Source organism: Simochromis diagramma, unplaced genomic scaffold (assembly GCF_900408965.1).
Source record: "Simochromis diagramma unplaced genomic scaffold, fSimDia1.1 OVJJ01000705.1, whole genome shotgun sequence".
NCBI classification, from domain to species: domain Eukaryota; kingdom Metazoa; phylum Chordata; class Actinopteri; order Cichliformes; family Cichlidae; genus Simochromis; species Simochromis diagramma.
In genome coordinates, this window is record NW_024387448.1 from 5429259 (window position 1) to 5450879 (window position 21621).

Consider the following 21621-nt stretch of genomic DNA (forward strand, 5'->3'; position numbering starts at 1 on the left):
CTGGACCTTGAACCCCTCCACCTGTGTAAATAACAGGGTCCATCAGCTGCTCATTGTCGGGCTTTTATATCCTACAGTATTAAACGAAAAGCACTTGTAGCATTCTTCAACAAGCAATTGTGCAAAAACATAGTTTCTTCTCCCGAGGTTTTGGTAAAACAAAAAAAACAAAAACATAAAAATGAGGTGATGTGTTGTGTTGTTTTTTTTCGAGGTCCTGTTTTATACAAACAGAAAATAATATATCAAATGACAAAAAACAAAACAAATATATGAGCATAAGCGATACCTCGAGTCCTGCAGTCAAACACGTGTCCGCCCTCTTGCTTTGAATGTCAAAGCACAGAGGTTCGGTGACTGCCTTTCTCCAGATAGATCACTATATTTTCAGACCCTTTTCCTTTGACTCTACGAAGCAGCTGAAAGAGGAGGAGGAAAGGAAGGAGTACAGAGGGAGTGGTACTGGGGCCGATGAACACTTTGTCGGTTTGTTTCGTGCACATTTTCAGCTGGCTGTCCATCTTGCAGATAGAAAAAAAAATGAAATGTTCTAGTGGTCTACAGTTGTCATCCATCTGCAACCGTAGCTAAAAGCAGCAATATGTGTTTGACTTTCCATTTTTTTATGTGCTATGTTTTTTCCTTTTTTTTCCTGTGTGTTTGGGTTCCCATGTAGCACAGTGACTGCTAAAAAGGCAGAGTTACCAGGTGCTCTTTCGCTGAAATGAGATTCACCAATAAAATGAACTAGCAAAGATATGAACATGCATATTTGTCAGTGTTGGTCAGGCCACAGAAAGACCATTTAACCTTATGAGGTTGTTACCGGTGACGACACTAACCCTAACCCTAACCCTATGCTAAAGGAAATCTAACATTTAAAAGAAAATGTTCTGCCAAGTCTTGCAAATCAAGAGGAGAAAGAAATAATCATGCTAACACATCAAAGACTATTTACATTTTTTGCAAAAAAAAAAAAAAGATTCACCAAAATATAGTGTTAGGGTTCAGTATTAAGGTTGGGCATCGTCACCGATGAGAAGATTAAGAATAATCCCAATTGATCTAAACCTGTATTTCCTATTGATGTGGTCGTTATTGCTGTATGGGTCATGTTAGCAATGAACTTCTGCCTCTTGCTACAATGGAAAGTACAAAATATAACTTTGCATCATTAAATTAGACATTTTTTTAAATTGTTTTTCTGATTGTGCAATGTGGTTTTCGGTCTTTGTAAAAGTTTAGCTAGCAACAGGCCACTGACTGACTCCCAGTTTATGGTTGTTGTTCAAATGTCAATAACACTAGTGTTCCTGTGGCTGTGTGACGTATGAGGTAAGTACGGATGATAGATGTGCTTAATTACTGCACATGTGTAAGTCACCCCTCCTAGGACTAAATAATAAATACTGATGACTCAGTGCTATCAGAAAATGCAACTTTTAATTTTGTGGATTCTAACTGACATACATCAAAAGCCACTAACTTTTTAAAAAAAGTATTTTTCTTTGTCTCTGGTTAGGGTTAGTGTTAGGGGTTAGGTTTGGGGTCAACTTAGACCTCAGAGGGATTTTTTTTAGGCTACAAGTGTGCAAAAACCTTTTCCCAAATTCTCACCATTTCTAGAATCTTTACAAAAGAGGGACAGAGTGCAGAGTTAGCATGACCCATCAAGGCACAATAATTAAAGGGAATGACTACAGGTTAAATTAAATGGAAAGATAATGAGCACCTATATGACTTTAAGGTTTAGGTGACCTTTGGGTTTGGGGTTTTTAAGGACTAGTAATGAATGGTTAGAACTTCAAGACATTCAAGATAACTGATCTTGGACTGAAGATTTTATCACAGCAGAGCAGTTTTGCTAGGGGTGTAACAATTCTTTGAGACCACAGTTTAGTTCAAACGTCAGTTTTTTGGCCTCAGTTCCTTTTTTCAGGGGATGAAAAACAAAAAGAAAACATTTTTTAACACAGGCCTATTAACTTTATCATGATTGGATCATGAACAAAGATTTCATTCTATCATTCTAAACAACCTTTAAAACATTCCAGCTTTTGTTACTGTAACTATGCATTGCTTTAACTAGGCATTAACAGCTCCTCATGGGTATCACAGCATGGGAAGACTGAGCCAAGATGCAATACTGATATTTGTATTGCAATTTTGGTCTTGGTCACAGAGTTGTTACACCCCGTTATAAATGTATGTATACAGTGAGATACACACTCACCGGCTAGTTTCTCAGATACATCTGCTTGTTAACACAAATATCTAATCAGCCAATCAGAAACTTGTGCATTCAAGCACATAGGCATGGTCAAAACAGTCTATCAAACCAAGCATCAGAATGGGGAAGAAAGGTGAATTCTTCCACTTGTTACAATCAAGGTATGCAGAAGAGCATCTCTTAACAAGTCCATCTTCTAAAGGCTGCTTTCACCAGGATAATGTGTCATGTCACAAAGCACCTTTGGGATGTTTTGGAATGGGAGGTTCGTGGATGTGCAGCCAACCAATCTGCAGCAAGTTTACAACAATGTCATGCCAAAAATCTCTGAGAAATGTTTCCAGTACCTGGTGGCGTCTGTGCAACGAATTAAGGCAGTTCTGAAGACAAAGGGGGGTCCAACCCAATGCCAGCAAGGTGTATGTAATTTGAGTTGCCGGTGAGTATATATTCTACTATATACACGTAGCTTCATAGGTCTTCAATATCAGCATCCCTACATTGTTCAAATCCTAGGTTGTTACTAAATTACTAACAGCGTTCTATATATATTTCCCATCCATAGTTTTGATTCCTCTAAACTAACTCAAGTACATGTAAAGGTAAAGACTGGATATGATAGAGAAAGCTTAAGGGAAAAGGCTAATACTTCATCCATTTGTTTGATCAAAACTGTAAGATACACACACATGTAAACTTGCCAGACATCAAAAACATCATCATTTAGTTGTAATACGTCTACCAAAAATACACCTTACTGAGATAAAAGCCATTATAATATTTTTTGAGATATTTCGTACACTGCAATAACATTCTTCAACACATTTTTCCTCATCTGTCACTGTAACTCTTTTGCTCTTTTTTTTGTCATTCACATATGTCAGGGTTCATCATTACCAAGATGATGCATCTTTTTAAAAGACCGCCTAAAGATGTGGTTGCAGTATATTCAGAAAATAGAGATATTTTTCAGAGATATGCAACACAGCTAGGAAAAGCTGCAAACAACTATATCACTATAAGGGAAACTTGTAAAGGAAGATAAGTGAAAGACGGCCCTCCTCTAGTCTAGCGAGGAGCTCTCTGTCTCAGTGAAAACCTCTAGTCACAAGGAGGGAGGAGACAAAAGGTGAAGTGCCTTCTGCTAAGAAAAAAAAAAGTGCTTCTCTTGAGAAACACATAAAAAAATGAAGCCAACATGTGTCACACATTTCTTTCTCTTTCTTAGATTTTCTTTAAAAATGTGTGTTTGGCAGCCAACAGATCTCTTATCTATGATTAGAGTCTGTTTTTAACTGAGCTGACTCTAGGAGCACATCAGTTTTTTTTTTGTTTTGTTTTGTTATGGAGTTTTTGTGGGGTTTTTCTATTTAGTTTTTTTTGTTGTTTTTTTATGTTGGAAGAGCACTTTTTTTCTTTTTTTTATAGAGGCCAGGTCACTTTTATGGTTCTGTGTAAGCCATCTCTGAACAGAACATAAAGTTTATGCATTTTCCTTTCAGGGGTCTCTCTTCTCTCCATATCAGTCCTGACAGTTGAAGCTATAATATATATAAGCATGGGTGTTTCAAAAACTCAAGATGAGATGCATTCTACCATGTTCTTACATTTGGTAAAGAAAAATAAGTAAAACAAAATATCCACTTCAAACTATATTTTTTCTGGGTCACAACAAAACAGATAATCTAAAAGTTATCTTTGATTTTTTTTTATAGTATTACTTTAGAAAGTATGCAGTACCATGCCTTTTGGCCCACTGATTCTGCCTTCTATAACACTAAAAAGGGGTGATAAAAAGGGGGGATAAAAATAAATGAAAATGGAAAAAATGAAGAAAAAACCCCCCCAAAAAACAAGGGTTAATACATGGTATAACTACAGGATAAGGGAAAAAAAGCCCAAAATAAAAGCTGCTTCAACTTTTTTTCTCACCTTTTCCTTTTTGCTTAAAGGGGTTTAAATTCCTTTTAAGGCTCAATCAAAAGCTTTTGTGCGCACTTTCATTTAAGGCTTCTAAATGTTCTTTCATTTTAATTTTCCAACTTTCTGATTAGCCCGAAACATCTGTGCTGAGCTGAGGCTGGTGTGAAGGCCGTTCCTGCTGGGCAAGACGCAAGGTGCCGGCACTCTCACTGGAAGGCCTGGTGGAAGCGAGGCAATGTGGTGGTGCTAAGGCTGGAGCTGAACACTGGTGGGAGGGGGTGCAGAGATCCAAGACCCAGACTCCCGCTGGAGCTCTGCTGCTCCTGAGGTTGCGGTTGCAAAGAGGTAAGAGGTGCTGTGGCGACAGCAGCGGCTGCTGTCGCTGCAACTGCTGCAGCATGGGGCTCAGCAGTGTGCAGAGACGATGAAGAGGAAGAAGAGGAAGTTGAGGAGGTCGCAGATGAGGTGTAACCCATGACTAGCCCTCCAGTGCTCATGGGGGCACTGTAGGGAGGCAGGTTGATGGGCAAGAAACCCAGCAGGTGGGAGAAGTCCATGTTAGCAGCACACAGAGACTCAGCGATCACTGCAGGGCTCTTAGACAGAAGGGGATCCCCGCAGAGCTCATCCGCCAGGCCCGTGGCGGGCTCCAGTCCATCCTTGGGGGGTGAAGCAGCAGCGTGGGGCTCTGCAGAGGGAACTGGGCCTGGCAAGCCACTCTGCAGATCCATGAGGAAGCTCTCCATCTCCACTTTCAAGGGCTTGTCCAGCAGGTATGAGGTAGATCCCAGCTGGTACTTGGGCGCTGGCTGGGGCTGGTGCTGCTGCTGGGGAGCCGGAGGTTGATGGTGGGGGGGCAGTGGAGGGGAATGGTGGTGATGGTGATGGTGGTGGTGATGGTGATGATGATGGGAGTGTGGGTGAAGAGATGCAGGAGATTCCATATGACAACCCATGCCCATAGCGGCAGACAAGGAGCTTGGCATCAGAGATGGGTGTGGGTGACCCACCCCAGAATTTGACATGGCCTGGAGATGGTGGGGGTTGTACATGCCCATTGGAAAAGGTGCCCCACTAGGGAACGGTTTACCCATCATGGGGTCTTTGTTGGGCCCCATGCCGCACATCATGGGGCTGAGCTCCTCCTTCACTGAGCAGGGCGGAGAGCCCGTAGCTAAGAGACCTAGCATATCGGGAGGCTCTGTCTTAATCTTCAGCAGCTCCTGCGAGTGGCTCTTCTTCACATGGCGCGTCAGATGGTCCTTCCTGCCAAAACGCTGGGCACAGTACTGGCATAGGAAGTCCTTTCGGCCTGTGTGGACCACCATATGTCTTCTCACATCCTTCCGTGTGTAGAAACGCCGGTCACAGTGGTCACATGGGTGTTTTTTCTCCTTAGTACCGGCTGAGGACTTCCCAGAGTGGCTCTTAAGGTGCTCCAGGAGAACAGGTGTGCTCTCGTAACTCTGCATGCACACTTTACAGGTGAGATCCCCCGCCGTGGCGGAGTGCATGGCCACATGGCGCTTGTATCCCAGCTTGGTGTTGTAGTGCTTCCCACATTCCTCACACTTGAAGGCCTCTTTGTTGGGGTCATGGGTCTGCAGGTGGTTCTTCAGGTGGTCTTTGCGGTGGAACATTTTCTCACAGAATGAGCACTGGTGGGTCTTCTGCGGAGAGTGTGTGGCCATATGCCTGTGAAAAGTAGAGATTGTGAATGGAAGGGGAAATTACACGTCTGACTGTCATGTTTGTTAGTGAAGCATGCATTCTTTCAGTCAAATCCTTTGTAACTACAAATACATACACGAGTCACAGTGGCTTCCAGGCAGGACCAGAATGGGTTTTGGAACCAGTTGCTCTGATACACCAGACACACTGACATGTTGGTGAATTTAGTCACTTAAAAATGAATTTCTGGCCACGGGAGGCTGGAAACAAGTTCATCACCTTATAAAGCTCACATAGATATATAAAGATGCTGAGGCTGGGCTTGTGAAATGTGCAAATGTGCCAAAACTAAGCAACAGGTACAACAGGTTTGCGGTATTTTATATATATGGAGATCATGTCAATCTTTCAAGGTGACATTATGATTATTTGACTGTCCTGCTACGAAATTAGGCTAATGCAAGCTTATTTTGAGTTTGGAATGTTATATCTTCTGAAAACCACCCTAACCTTTAGTCAGAACTCTGATCACCAGATAAGTGAAAAGTGTCTGTATCTGTCTAAGAGCAAGGGGCAGGTCCAGATCTACATATCTATGTACCAAACTTGGTACATTTACTCAAATACCTAAATGAAACAGACATGTGTTGCACTGTATTCAAAAGGATGTGAACTGAACTATGTAATTCAAGGCTCTGTACCTGAAGAGTTTGTATTTGGAGCTGAAGGCCTTGGGACAGTGTGGATGTGAGCAGTGGAAGGGTTTCTCTCCTGTGTGACTCAAGGCGTGGAGCCGGAGCTTCTCTGGTGAGGTGAACAGAGCCCCACACACCAAACACTCGTTCCCACTTGCTCTCCCCACCTCTTCTCCTCCTTCCTCCCTCTTTCTCTCTTTCTCCCTGTCTCGCTCTCTCTCTCTTTCTGTCAGGGGCAGTGCGGCGGCGCTCCCAAACAGCTTGGCAGCAGTCCGTCGTCCCTCTTCCTCCGGCGTCAGTGCGGTAATACGGTGTGAGGCATCGGCGGCAGCAGCTGCCATGGCAGCCCTAGAGTGCCGCTGCCATGAAAATTCACTTGTAGCTCCCCTGCCTCCCAGGCTCAACTTGGGAAGTTGCAGGTCAGGGGTTGTTGAAAAAGAAGACAACACAGATCTGATCACAGAAAGAGCCAATGAGCCACAGGAAACATCGAGGTAAACCAAAATCTGGGGTGAGACAGAACATACAAGCTTTGAAACCAGCTGCCTCGAAGCTTGTGGAAACACTGCACACACTTCTTATAAACCCTCATTTTACCTGTTAGTGAAAATCTTTCTTGCCTCTTCTTTAGACGCTCCTCTCCTTCACTCTGGTGCTCACCCAGTCCCAACAGCTATGGTTGGTGGTGAGTGGGAAATACTGCTTTGCATCTTTACTGTGCTGTGGAAGAGAAAGCAAAAAAAAAAAAAATTTAATAAATAAGACAGTCAATGCAGTATCATAGTCACATAACAAACCAAACACCACCCAATCAAGCTGAACTTGAAACATTACTCAGCTCACTAATCAACAAGTTTGACTTGAGTCATAATGTAATTTGCAAACTCCACTTTGAAAGCAAGCTTCCTCTGAGCTCACTAGGGGGAGCTGAATGATAAGACTGATCAGCAGAAAAGCTGTTTTGTAAATGATGATTCCCGTTACAGCCACAGGACCTTTGTTTGTGCACCCATTAGTGAAGGCCAAATGCAATTACATAGCTTCATTCCTCATCACGTGTGTCTGCAGATGACAGATCAGTGCACAAAGCCAGCTTTGTGCGTGCACTTGTACATGTGTGTACTTAAAGCTCTCGTAAGCTTTTGGAAAGCACACAACACTGAAGCAGCACTGGGGTAGGGAAAGAGAGCACTGGTATGGGTGGTAAAGCGTCTGGGGGTGGCTTGTGTTTACAGCAACTGAAAACCTGCACTACCTGTCACCCTGATAATGACAATGATGATGAATGACCATGAACTATAAAGTCAATCCTAATGAAAACCAGCACCAAAATCCTGGTGTCTATAAACTTGTGTTTCCGAGAGACCGTATGAACTTTTTCTTACTCACGCTCATCTTTGCATTCCCTTGTTTACCCTCAGTGGCCTCTGTGATCAACCTGTGCAAGCTAGTATACCAGCCAAGTCCAAGGTTGAGCATTCCCAATACTGATCTCAATGCCAGGCATGCTCTGTGCTTCAGTCATGTGAACAGAGAGTGTATCTGAGTGTGGTAAACAAATGCATATTGCAAAGATGCACAGAGGTCTGTACATGCATGCAGAACTCCAAATGTACCGGTATCTGCATTGATGAGCTAATGAAGCTAATATGCTGGAATTTGCTTTGAGCATGTTAACATTTGCTTTTATGAGAATTTGGCGTGCACCGATATGTGCTAAACACATGACACAAATAGGCTTTCACAAATTTATTTTGGCACAAATACTTTTGATGTTAACTGAACTGTTAAAAAAACATGTTCTTTCCACCTTAAACTGGACAAAACTATTGCAACAAATCAAATCTTTCAAAGTTTTTCTTTGGCTCCTTTATCATTCATTTATAGTCAAGTCCTTACCTGACCGTTCATAGAACAGACAACTTATCAGCAGATCATTTTTATAAAGCGACAAAACCATGAATCACTCCAGCACAGAAATAGCACCTAACCCAACCCGTAATAAACCAGTGCTATATCACCACAGAACAGACAACTGAGCATTTAACCAATTTGAAATTGTTTAGGCACTTTTTTACTAGACAATAGACAAAAAGTAGAAAAACATACAATGGAACACTATTGGTCATGGTTTAGCCTCCCCAGAGCCCAGACCTCAGCACAACTGAAGCAGTGTGGGAAGATCTTCATAATGGAACAAATGAAAATTCCTGAAGACTACTTACAAGAAAGCTTTGTTAAAATAGCACAGACTGTGTTGAAGAATAAAGGTGATCATATTGACTTTCAAACTTGTTAGAATTGTACAAACACAGTACTGATCTGTGTGCGTGTGTCTGTAGTCATGTATGTGTGCCGTGTCTGTAATTTCTTATCTATAACACACCTTTAACACGTCTGTGTGCTCCCGTATGTTCTAGTGTGTACATGTGCATTGATGTGCCCTCATAATACATGTGTTTACAGCAGTGGTTAAGAGGAGCTGACAGCTACAGCGTTATGTGGTGCTCATCACCCAGCAGGGGGTAAAACCCATCCCATTGACCACCCCCAGGGAGCCAGGTTCTATTGTACAGCCTACACACACACACACACACACACACCGCACATTCCTGGCCTGAACCATGCCGTGTTGCCCTACCGTACCTCTCTACTCTGCACACAGCACCATGCACAAACACACAAACAAAAGCATGCACAAAGATGGTGTACGATCCACCAAGATTCCTGGCTGCACACAAAAGTCAAGAAATGTGGGGAGGGTGCAGCTTGAGGGTGGTTATGAAGATTTGGACTTTCCAATATTCCCAAGTTTTTGGGGGAAATTGAATAGTATATTGGATAGTACAGTAAGGAGGGGAGAAACCCCACACACCAGGTCTCACGTACATCAGAATTTATGAGTGATGCTAGAGGCTTTTCCATCTTTAGCCTGTGTTGATAATTGGCATGTCACCAGTACAAATACTTAACACAACAAACTTGGCAAAGCATCTTAAAGACTGACACCCCGACCTTTAGAAAATGTTTTTTGGGGCTCAGTGAAGTTCCTGTTTCAACAACATTGAATTATTAAACAGTCATCATGAATGTTAACACACATTGACATAGCAATTAACCACTAACTGGCAGTCCTGTTCTATTAAATTCTTTTTTTAGTTCATTTATTAAACACTGCAAACGTACTCCCATGCAGTCCTCTAAAATTCAAACTGCACGAAGTGGATGACATATGTGTTTGCTGAATGCTGAATGGTTGAATAGTAATAAGTGGGCCAGAATAGGGAACGGAGCGACAGCAGAGTTCACCGACACGGGGACAAAAAAAAACTTTAAAAAAAAAACAGCATGAAAAGCACACTTCAACTTTCACTTCAGCTCTTTGGATGTTATAACTTTACTCTTCTCTGAGCCTGGATGATGGACCAACAACAGCACAAGCAAGAGCGACCCACAGAGTGGTTGTACCACATACTTTGTGCAATGCCTCCATTTGACATCAGAGCTCAGTGCAGGCAGACAGGCCAGTGGACTGCAAACATGCTCTCACTGCTGAACCTTCACACACTCTCCTACATCCATTAAGTCAACACCGGTCTAATACGCTTTCATTTGCATGGTTCACATTATGTTAATTACACTGTATTATGCAAAAAGTTGGAGCTATGACTAAATTCTTTATATTTTGCTAGAAAAATAAGTGAAGCTATTAATTGAAAGAGGCAGAGAAAAACATGTTAATACAATTTATAATGTTAATGTTAGCTTGAAAGTCAAAGGAGCTTGCAAAGAAAAGCGTCTGGACTTCTTTAAGTTACTTGAAGACGTTTCACCTCTCATCCGAGAAGCTTCTTCAGTTCTAAGGTCAAATGGTGGAGAGTCCCAGATATAGCTTGAAAGTAATATTTATTATGACCACCTTCATTCTTTAACATAGCCTGAACTCTCTTAGCCAAGCCAAGTCTTCAGGAACAGTTTTCCAGACATCTTGAAGACCACTCAAAGCTCTTCTTTAGGTGTTGCCTGCCTTTTGCTCTGATGCTCCCACAGTGAATCAATAATGTTCAGGTCTGGGCTCTGTGGAGGCCAGTCCATGAGTGATGGTACTCCATTGTGTGTTTTTCCTGCTGTGTGTTTTCACACTGCCAATGCTATTATTGAACTGGGAGTGCAGTTTGTATCATTGCCATGCTGGAAAATTAAACTGTTGACAATCAGACTCTTTCCAGATAGTTTTGCATTGTGGATTAAAATCTGATGGCTCTTTTCTACATTTTGACGAAATTCCCAACACCACTGGCTGAACTGTCCCAAACCATGATAGAGCTTGCACTAGTTTGTAAATATATCGATATGTTTTTATAAGAGATATGAGATGTGACTATATTGTTTATATCGATATAGTCTATGTTACGTTATAATTCAATTCACCATAATATTACCGTATTGTGTGTGTGTGTGTGTGTGTGTGTGTGTATAGGGACCACAAGTGGGATCTGTTAAGAGACAGGTTGCAAAGTGGATTTCAAACAAGGCTGTCAGTCACACAGTAGAACCTGGGAACACACCAGCTGCAAAATCTGTCCTTGTTATTATGCTCAGCGTCTTTTAGTTTACATTTTAAATGCACAATTGTGAGCTTTTTGTTATGCACAAAAACAACATTGTTTTATTTTATTCATGGAGCATTATTATTTAATAAATGTTGCTAATTTATTTCTGAGTAATATTTTTTCATGTACATCTACGCTGTATGTTAATAAAAGTGCCTGTGTGACATCTGGGACACAGCTTTGACTAAGAGCACTTTTTTTGTTCTTACTTTATGGCTTTTAAAAAAATATCGCGATATACATTGTATATTGCCATCCAGCTAAAGAAAATCGAGATATGAATTTTGGGCCATATCGCCCAGCTCTAGCTTGCACTATGTTTTTGGCTGTAGACACTCACTGTTAGGCCTCATTTCTAACCTCTACCATACATAAAACAGCGATTTCAATCAGAAATTTAGACATTTGTATTTATCACTCCATAAGACCTGTTGTTAGGTACTTTTTAAGGAATAATAGTTTAGCATATGGATTAAACAAAAAAAAACCTTCTTCTGAAGATCTTGATGTACAAAGACTGGACTGAAAAGTATTTAAAAAGCAGCCAATGTCCAAAGAACAACTATTAAAGCCTGGAGAGCACTCAAAAACAACATTACAGCAGGTGAAAGAAAAAAAGATGGTGGCTCAAGACATTTGGCCAATATCAAGTTTTTAAAAAATTACAGGGTAAATCAAAAATGAACTTTTCAGAACTGAACAAGTGTTAACCAATCAAAAAATATATTAAAAAATTTAGTTCTACGAGTCTCTTGGATACGTTGGATTTTGGCAATTTACAGTGGAAAATGTGTGAAAGGTCTGACTAAAATTTGATGTATTTTCCATTTTCAAAACATGCTTATTCCAACATGAAATACTATCAAAACATTTGTAAACTAAAGAAGTCAAACTTTTTGTGAAGAAAGTGCCATCTCTTGGTGGCACTGGAATTGAGCGAAAGGGGTGTGTTCACAGTCGATAGCAGATACGCCCCAAGAGAAGGCATAGGTACTCAAAGTGGGGGGTGGCTGTATCTGTAGATGGGTGTCAAAAGTGTTTACTGGTAAAGGGTATAGCATGATAGAGGAAGCACATTCTTCTCAACACAGTGCTTTTTGTTACTTTTCTCAGAAAAAAAGGTTGAAAAGAAAAGAAAAGTAAGAGAATTTATAGGACAAAATGTATAAAAAAAAAAACCAAACCCCCAAAACAAAACAGAAAAACAGAAAGAAGTTACATTATTTGACAGCTTAGGGTTACAGCTGGTATTCTCTCATCCTAAGCGAACACAAGAGCTAACAACCAACTATTTATCTTCCCACTGTAAAAATGCCAGAGATAGTCATGGCAATGAATCTGAACCACTTTGCTCTCAGCAACACAACTCAGCTTGTCCACAGTTTAAATTTCTGGCTTTTAAAAAGCTCTGCAATACAAAATGATTGTTTTTAACCATAAAATATTCTATGGCATTATTTGTATATTCAGGTGTATACAATAATAGACTGCACAGCAGAGCTAAGCAACAAATTGTGTGACATGTAACTAAATGAAACAACAAACTATTTTTTCATTTATTTACTTTCATCTACACTATAAGTTAAACTTCCAGCCTACAACAAATCAATTTCCCACTGAAATATGAAACGATAAACCTTAACAGACTGATTACTGACTAGTACGCATTAATAGGGATGCACTGGAGGATACTGGAACTACCAAATTCCGACTAGTAGATGAGCTTCCCCGAGGACCTTCATTTTTAATAAATGTTTGATTTTGTTTGATGACAGCATCTTTTCTGTGCAACTCTTGCGTTTTATAATGCGTCAACACTAATATGCCAATGGAAAACAACACGATACATTCTGTGTTGTATTATCTGTGTATCTATGTTTTTGTGATTCCATTCCTTCTGGTCAATCGTTAAGTAACTTAAAACAGATTCACCTGTAAAAGAAAAACAAACTTTTCCTGAAATTTTGTAATATACCAAAACTAGGTGTTTTAGGATCTGAAGTGTGACTTTTTTGTCTCATACGGCAGTAAACAGCATATTGTTGGATTCTGGATGAAAGACAACTTTTAGAGGCACTTTGAGAAATTTGCATGGACATTTTCCACTATTTTGTGACATTTAAGAACCAAACAATTAAGTCAAGATGTGAATTCAGTTATTAATTAATAATGAGAAATAACTGGTGATTCCATCCCCAAATGTCAGTAAAGGATAAGGACCATCTTGTTTTTTGCATAACTACAAAAACTTAAATCGGTGAGATCAAACAGCAATTCATCACCAGGGCTTTCCACCAGCATGAACAGAACTGCAACCTATTCCAACCACTAATCTTACTTCAGCGTGATTGCAAAGTAACAAACGCATTGCTGTAGGATGGAAATTCACTCCCCAAAATGGCAGATGCCGTAGCAGCAAACACTACACAGCACATTCACATGGAGCCTTGCTTACTTCCCCTAATCAAAAATGTTGAAAGCAGAATTGAACCGCCTCTTTCCAACCGCCTGGGTGTCTTTGGTTTCTGTCCTGGATGAAAGAGCTTCCACATTCCTTTCCTGAGGGGTCAGAGGTCAGCCTCTGCACTGCCTGCCTGCCCGCCCGCCCGCCCTAGCTCCCGCATGCTGAGTGACTGGTATTAACCCCTTCGCTGCATGCCTCAGCCATATTGAGTAACAGGGGCTGTCAGCTTCTTTACAGTCCTGGTAGCACGATGCCAAGCCAGGCCAGGAGCCTCTGCAGAATGGAGATCTGCAAAGTAGGACACTGTGGGTGCAGAAGCGGCTTTACCATACAGGCAAACTAATTATAGAAAGTGAGTTCAGCGTCCGGAGCTAAGGTGACAACAGCCGCACTCATGGGGAGAGGAGGAGAGGGGGCAGGGGGGTGGGTGAAGTGCTCTGTTGCGCAAACATTTCAGCTAATGTACAGAAAATAGTTCTTGTTGACCCAAGAAAGGGCATCCAGTGCAGCAAAAGCAGGCACAAGCAGCAAAAACAAGGTGTTTTTATAAAGTAAAAGCTTCTAAATTCTATTTAAGAACAACAGGGTGCACCAATCAAAGCATGCTGAACATAAAACCAAAGAACAGGCGCATTTGAGTCTGACCTGCAAAGGGAGTGTGCAAAAAAAACGTTTTCCAAAGGTAATACAAAGTGATAAAAAAAATCCTAGATATGGACTAAGAAACTGTGGTTAAACGTCAGTGTGAGGAACGGTTCAGTAAACAAAGGGAAAGATAAGAGGAGGGGGCTACAGAGGAGAGAGGTAAGTAAAAGAGGGACAAAGGGATGGTGAAAAAGAGAGGGAAAACTCGAGTCATTTTCAGCGGTGTAGTCAGGGGTCTTTGCATCAGTCAAGTGACTCCTGAGAGAGAGCCAGACAGAGAACGAGAAAGGCAGAGAGAGACGAAACCTGGTGTGTAGGGGGTGGTGTCAGAGGACCAGGTCATGGTTTACTGACCACATTGACTAGGTATAGAAGCCAGGGAGGCTTAGGGTTAGTGAAGGCAGCATGCCCACCGTCAGCTGATGCACTGCACAGTCACAAACCAATTCCAGTTCAACAACAGAAATCTGGAAGGTAAGACAGATAAAGGTACCATAGAAGTATATTGGGTGGAGTTATGGGTTTAAGCCTAATACATGGTTTCTGCATCCATCTAAACTTGAGAGACTTTCACAATCTTCAGACATGTTCCACACATGAGCATCAAAAAATTTCAATATCCCTTCAACAGCAAGAAGAGCAGTTTTGGTTATTGTGTTCTGTCTTAAGTCAAAAAGTTATATTAAAAAAAACTTGTGTTCAACTGGTCAGTAAGAAATGTGAAAAGCAGAGTAAATACAGGCGTAAACAGCACGTGTTAAAAAAAACAGTTCATGAAAGGTTTCTGTGAGCCCCGGTGTCAGCGTCACATGGCAGCACAATTATAGCAAAAATCACAATCACTTTGGTCAACACTCTAACTCATTCATTAATATGACAAACCATCATGGAGTTACTGAACTTTAACATGTTTTTACTCAACATTTCCCTGCACAGTAAAGATTGTTCAAATGACAAATTACTAAGTTAAGTAAAATAAAGAGGTGATGGGAGACACATGGGAATCCAGTTGGTAGTTAGACCCACAGTAGGGGCCTTTCCTGGTAAAGCTTGTTTTGCAAGGACAACCAACGTCCACCACATGGTTTCTGGAGGTGCTGATAAAAGTAAAGAGAGCTCTGGACAGCAGCAAATCTGAGTTTGGTGGAGAAACTCTGAGCAGAGAAAGTCATCTACAGGCAACCTTCCACAGGTCCAACATATGGAAACCTTCTGAATTTTGGATGCTTTTTTTTTATACATATATATATGTGTTAAGGGATTATGAGCCTGCTGTTATTAGATAATTTTACACATAAAAAAACGACAAAGAAGTAATAATAATACGTTTCAACTACCTGCCCACTTATGTCCAGTAATTACTGATTATAGTAAGGGAGATCATTCTTTGCCGTATGTGAACAAAGTTAAATCAAACAAATTGTACAGTGCTTAACAAATGTATTAGACCACCTGTTTTTGAACTAGGAAAACATGCAGCAGCTGCAGACTTCTGAAAGCTATGAAAACAGTAATACCACACGGTAGGAATAATGGATCGTCATTATCATGTAACCTTCAGAAGGGGCATTTTAAAATGACTTGACAGGGAATTCTCTTTGAACCTGGTGAGGCAACAAATGTAAAAGCACACTAAGAGCTGCTCAAACCCTTCATCTCTCTCTCTCTCTCCATCCTTCCTCCCACCTCCTCCCCCCAGTTTCAGTTCCTCCCCTGTTTGACTTTTTTGAGGCTATAGACAGGGAGGGTTGGGGTGAGATGAGGAAGAGGAAGAGTTTCTGCCATGCCAAACCCTCACTTGTCCCGGCAGTTAGTGCAGGCCACATTGGGTCGGGATGTGGCCATAAACCTAGCACCCATGCCCCGGTGTCCTGGCTAAAGATAGCTGTGGTCTAACTTGGGGGAGGTGGAGAAGGCAGGGCTCATCTAACTGCCACCAGGCAACACCTTCACTGCTGCACTGTCTCATTCTGTTACCAACGAGAGAAAAAGAACTTAATTTCCTTTAACTGTCACCAATTTTATGGCACCACAATGTTTGTCTACTGAAATGGAAAATTTCCTGCTGATAACAGAAGTGAACCTCTAACCAGCTCAGGAACTGAATAGGAGTTGCCTGAACAGCAGCTAACTAAAACATATTTGACTGGGATATTTTGCACCCCCTGAACCGCTATTATAAACTATCTTGGCCAATCCTGATTAACAAATGTAACCCTAACCCTGAAAAGTTCGAGGAGAATTTGAAAATAATGCAAGACTTGGGAGGAACAATTCAAAGCCCTTAATGAAACATTTACATCCTCTTTCAGGATGACAAGGTTTCATCCACTGGACCTGGATGGGAACTAAATTTGGTGAAATTTTTTGATGAATTTTGAAATTATGGGCTTTCATGGGCTTACTCCAAGGACACTCGCAGACTGGCATCCAGAATTCTAAGCAAAGTGTCTGCAGCCATCTTGAAATATCTCAACTAACTTATTTGGGCAGTTATTTTTAAGCATTATCTAAATTCAACAAGTGCATGTATAGAATCGCCCATGAAAGCTGATACAAACTGTTTTACCCTGTCAGGTCAGTTTTTGTTTTCTTTTTTAGACAAAGCTATCAGAGGACAAAAATACACATTCTAACTGTTCAAGAACAGTTTACCTCCAGGCATGCTGGAGATTATCTGGACTGTTTCTCTTTTGGTAAACAAACACAGGGTTTGCATTTTCTTAGATGCATTCTGCAGTCCTGATCAAATCAGTGAAACAACTAACAAACATCACTGTCCCAAGGAACCACATATTAGAGCCCCATATTCTTGTGGTAAATTGTTTTTCTATAGCTGTGTACAATTATCTCTTTGACTACTGTGATGGTATTTTTTAATGGTTAAAGTGCATGTTTTCTAGACGCCTATATGAACATAAGGACAGTTTGGGTAGTTGACGAGAAAAAGCAGCTGAACAACAAAAAAATATAACAAACGCCATTGCCCCTAACACCAGTTGCAGTGTTAAGGGTTTTGGTTTATTTCAGCCAAAAAGTCAGAATTTCAGAAACTAAAAGATGCTACATTTGAAATGATGCCTCATAGTTTTTTTAATCAACATGAAGCTATAAATGTATTTGCAGCACAACTGAGAAACACAAAAATGATGCAGATATGACCAAAGTATTGGCCATGACATTACTAGTTAAATTTAGCCCGACACCCAAACGTTTGCAGTGTTAGACATCAAACCACAGTGTGACTGGAGCAGAACTTTTAACTTTGCAGCTTTACAGATGCACAAGTTATGCTTACAATTTGCTCCTGGTTATTAACCGTATACTGATAACATACAGATTCAATATTGGTTGTCAGCCTTACCACAGATTTAGCCTGATTCTGTGGCTGTATTATTATTATTATTATTATTATTATTATTATTATAATAATTAATAATAATAATAATAATAATAATAACAACAATAATAATAATAATAATAATAATAATAATAATTGCCAAATTCTCTGCAATTCTACTTTGACACAGGGTTGCTCAACCATCTACCCACTCAATCCTTCACTGAGTGGACCTTGTCCAGGCTTTTTGATGACTCATCTTCTTTGGACACTGAGTCATTTTTATATCTAGTCATATTACTTAGTAATCATTTTAGTTGTGATATTTCCCAACATGTCAGCCTTTTCATATTATTTTAAAACCATTTTCACTTAAACACAGAGTTTGTGTTTTGTTTGATTTATGCAGTGTTTGAACCTTTGTCTGAGAAAACTATTTGACATATTAGCTGCAATTTCTTATTAAACTTTGACTAAAATATACAATGTGTGTCTCTGTGTGTACACATGTTATGTGTGTTTTCTGTTGAGCCACTGAGGGGGATGCGGGGGTCAGCCAGGTTGCTGGGGGTGACACTGAGTCCACGCTGACTATTTGACACTGGGAATGTGTCAGTTAGTGATACTGCAGGTCACACACTCTCAGACACACAAACACACGTATAAATACACATACATAAATCTTTTCCAACACTTCAAATTTAACCATACAAGCACACAGTGGACAACTTCCAACTGTCCAACGGTAATTATAAATATATGCTCAGAAATACATAATGTATTCTTCCATTCAAACCCTAAATATTTTTAAAAATAATATTGTGTATTTGAGTGGCCACACATGCCACTGACCGGCTGAAGGCAAAGCATCTTTCTAAATGGGACATGTACCATTTTTGTGTCATCAGTCTGTTAAAGTGAAGGGACTGATTCATTTAGGCATAGGTCACTTTTACTTGAATGTTCCCTACAGCTTTATTTAATCACTACCACAACATTGAAGAAATGAGGCACAGCGTCCGTGCGGTTTTATGTACTACGTATAAGATTTGACGCATGAGGTCATTGTTTTCTAGCCAACTAAGCTACATATTAATACTTTGAGAATTAGAGAGGCCTCCCCCTATATGTTGTTATGGAGAGCATTTATAAACTCACCAGTTAGAATCAGTAAATCAGTGAGACAGTTATTAGCCCTCTGAGGTCTCGGTCAGTGACAACCCCTACCCTGGTTCGGAATCTAATGCTAACCTTATGTTTTGGAGAAAAAACAAAAGGTAATAAAAAAAAACTGCCAAGACATAGAAGAACAATTAAAAAAATAAAAATAGATACTGTGATAGCATATGGTTAGGGGTAGGGTCAGCATGAATGATTTTCAACTATGTTGTCTGGTATTAGATACTACTTATTCCTGTCCCCACAATGGGCATAACGTCTTCTAAGTAATTATTTAAGTACACAAATTACAGATATGTAATAAAATCATTTACTTGTCAAGTACACCTACAAACAGCTGACATCAAACTAATTCCACTCCTGTTGATGTTTGAGCTTCATTGGCTATCACAACAGCAGGCTAAAGGTTCTCAAGGTTACTCTACAACAATAAGATGACCGCCTATGATTCACTTGGTGATAGTCGGAAGGAAAAACTCCCTTTTAACAGGAAGAAACCTCCAGTAAAACCAGGCTCAATGAGGGGTGGCCATCTGCCAAAACTTTGTGTAAAGGGAGAGAGACAGAACAATGACATGCTGTGGAAAAGAGCCAGAGATGGATAATAACAACTAATGATTAAATGCAGAGGGCTGTATAAAAACATAGTGAGTATAAAAATGCGAGTGAAGAAGAAACACTCCATGCATTATGCGAAGCCCACAGCAGCCTAGCCCTATTGGAGCATAACTAAGGCTACGTTCACACTGCAGGCGAAAGCGCATCAAATCCGATTTTTTTTTTTTACCATATCCGATCATGGTATGACAGTGTGAACGGTACAAATCCGATATTTTCAAATCCGATCTGGGTCACTTACGTATGTGGTACTGAATCCGATACATATCCGATGTTTTAGAAAGCGACTGCTGTTTGAACGGTCATGTCACATTAAATCCGTCTTTTACGTCACTGATACAAGACAGACGCCAATTATCAGCGCCGGAGAAGCGCCCGAGAAGACATCACGAAGGCTTCCTGGCCATCCAGTGTAGATGTTAGTGAAACTGTTGGGAAGACAACGTGAACATTTTATTTGTACTGTATAATCTGCAGATTCTGACAGAAATCTGCAACTATTCTTTGAAGCACCGCTCCTCTCTAAAACAGCAATAAGGATAATTATTAGGTTATTTACATTGTTATGTAAATAACAAAATTAATTAAAGCAAAAATTGGGAAACGTAAAGTCCGAAGTCTTTATATTAAGGGCCATTAGTCAAACAATTGCTCTGGGTCTAAACAGCGTGCGTTGTGTGCTTTGAGCGTTCACACTAGAGCGCGTTTGCTGTCGCATTTTATTTGTAGTGTGAACGAGCAGACAAAAAAATCGGATTTGATCAAAAAATCGGAATTGAGCATTAAGACCTGCAGTGTGAACGTAGCCTAAGGGAGGATTCAGGGTCATCTGATCCAGTCCTAACTACATGCTTTATCAAAAAGAAAAGTTTTAAGTCTAATCCTAAAAGTGGAACAGGCACCTGTCTCCCAAATCTAAACTGGAAGCTGTCCACAGAGGAGCGGTCTGAAAGCTGTTAGTAAGTGACGGCCCAAGTTCCTTGGATAGACAAGAGCAAAGTGGAGCTGTCTGGCCATAACGCACAGCACCATGTTTGGTGAGAACCTCAGTACAAATGCCTCACCAATTGTTTGGGCTCATTTTACAGCGAAAGGATCTGAGCATCAGTCACTGAAATTGGGTCATGCAACATGACAATGATACAAAGTACAGCAGTAAATCTACCACAGAATGGCTGTCAAGTGAAGGAATTAAATGGAACAAAGTGCAGACCTCCACCTGAGTGAAATGCTGTGGTCATAACGCCGCAGTTTGACAGTGCATTGAAGTTTGCAGGTGAACCTCAATGAGCTGCAACAACATTGTAAAGAAGACTGGGCAAAAATCACAGGGTGTAATTAGTTATTCACATGACTGCATAGTCATTTGGAAACTTATGCATTATACTGACTATATACTGGATATTTAACAGTGTATTATATTAATATTTCAAATGCAAGTTAAGATCAAGTAGAATAGTAAAATCTCTGACCCTTAGCTAAGCCAAAAGATAAAGTTGAACATCATGAACATCTATATTATGATTATTTATACCAGATGAACCACAAAGAAGAAACAAGCAAACAAACAAAAAAAAACTGCAGAGTCAGCGTATTAGTATTCAGGATACAGTGTTTCCGTTGCAGAGCTTTATCAAAATGTTGGCATTAAAGACACGGGCAGCATGACTCAATGTAAGGCATGTGTGTCTGTGTTTTCAGCGTGTAAAGGAGTCTGTGTGTGTGTGGGTGTGTGTGAGTGTGTGTGTGTGCAGAGGTGATTCTGGGGAAAGCCCTTCTGGCAGGGAGTCCTGGCCATGACATGAAGCTCCACAGCAGCCAGAGAAGTGGGCACAGTTCCAGTGGGCGTCACGCCAAATGCCCTCACCCTCTCTCATGTTTAAAGAGCAGAACATCTACGTACTGCAAACTGTCACACTTATACCTCCTCAACTGCACACCTCCTCACATGTATTTTTACTATATTAAATATGCACTTTTGAGCCCAAATAAAAATATCTTTTTAGCAACAAATTTTAACACAAAAATGGACAACAAATGATAATATATCATAATTTGTAGAAACAGCATTTAGTAATATTAATAAAAAAGATCTGATATTATCTATTATGTTGGCTGTTATATAGCCAACATAATACCACCAACCTCAAAATTTGTGTTTTAGCCACTGCTCCATATGGATAAAAGATTCACCGACCAAACACTTGTGGTTGTGAATGAGACACCAGGCTGCTTTCTAATTC

General features: G+C 40.4%; 1 protein-coding gene across 4 annotated transcripts in view; it reads right to left on the bottom strand.

The window, feature by feature from the left end:
- Positions 1-1493: 1493 nt before the first annotated feature.
- Positions 1494-21621, bottom strand: part of plagl2 (pleiomorphic adenoma gene-like 2) — a 44873-nt gene continuing 24745 nt past the window's right edge. For 2 of the 4 annotated variants that reach the window (XM_040013805.1, XM_040013802.1), the window contains 3 exons: positions 7117-7239; positions 6526-7025; positions 1494-5848 (listed from right to left, as the gene is read on the bottom strand). In XM_040013805.1, coding sequence (XP_039869739.1) covers positions 4360-5848; positions 6526-6860 — 1824 coding nt within the window. In that variant the 5' untranslated portion in view covers positions 6861-7025; positions 7117-7239 and the 3' untranslated portion in view covers positions 1494-4359. The remainder of the gene's footprint in view (positions 5849-6525; positions 7026-7116; positions 7240-21621) is intronic. The other 2 variants (XM_040013806.1, XM_040013804.1) reach the window with 2 other exon arrangements.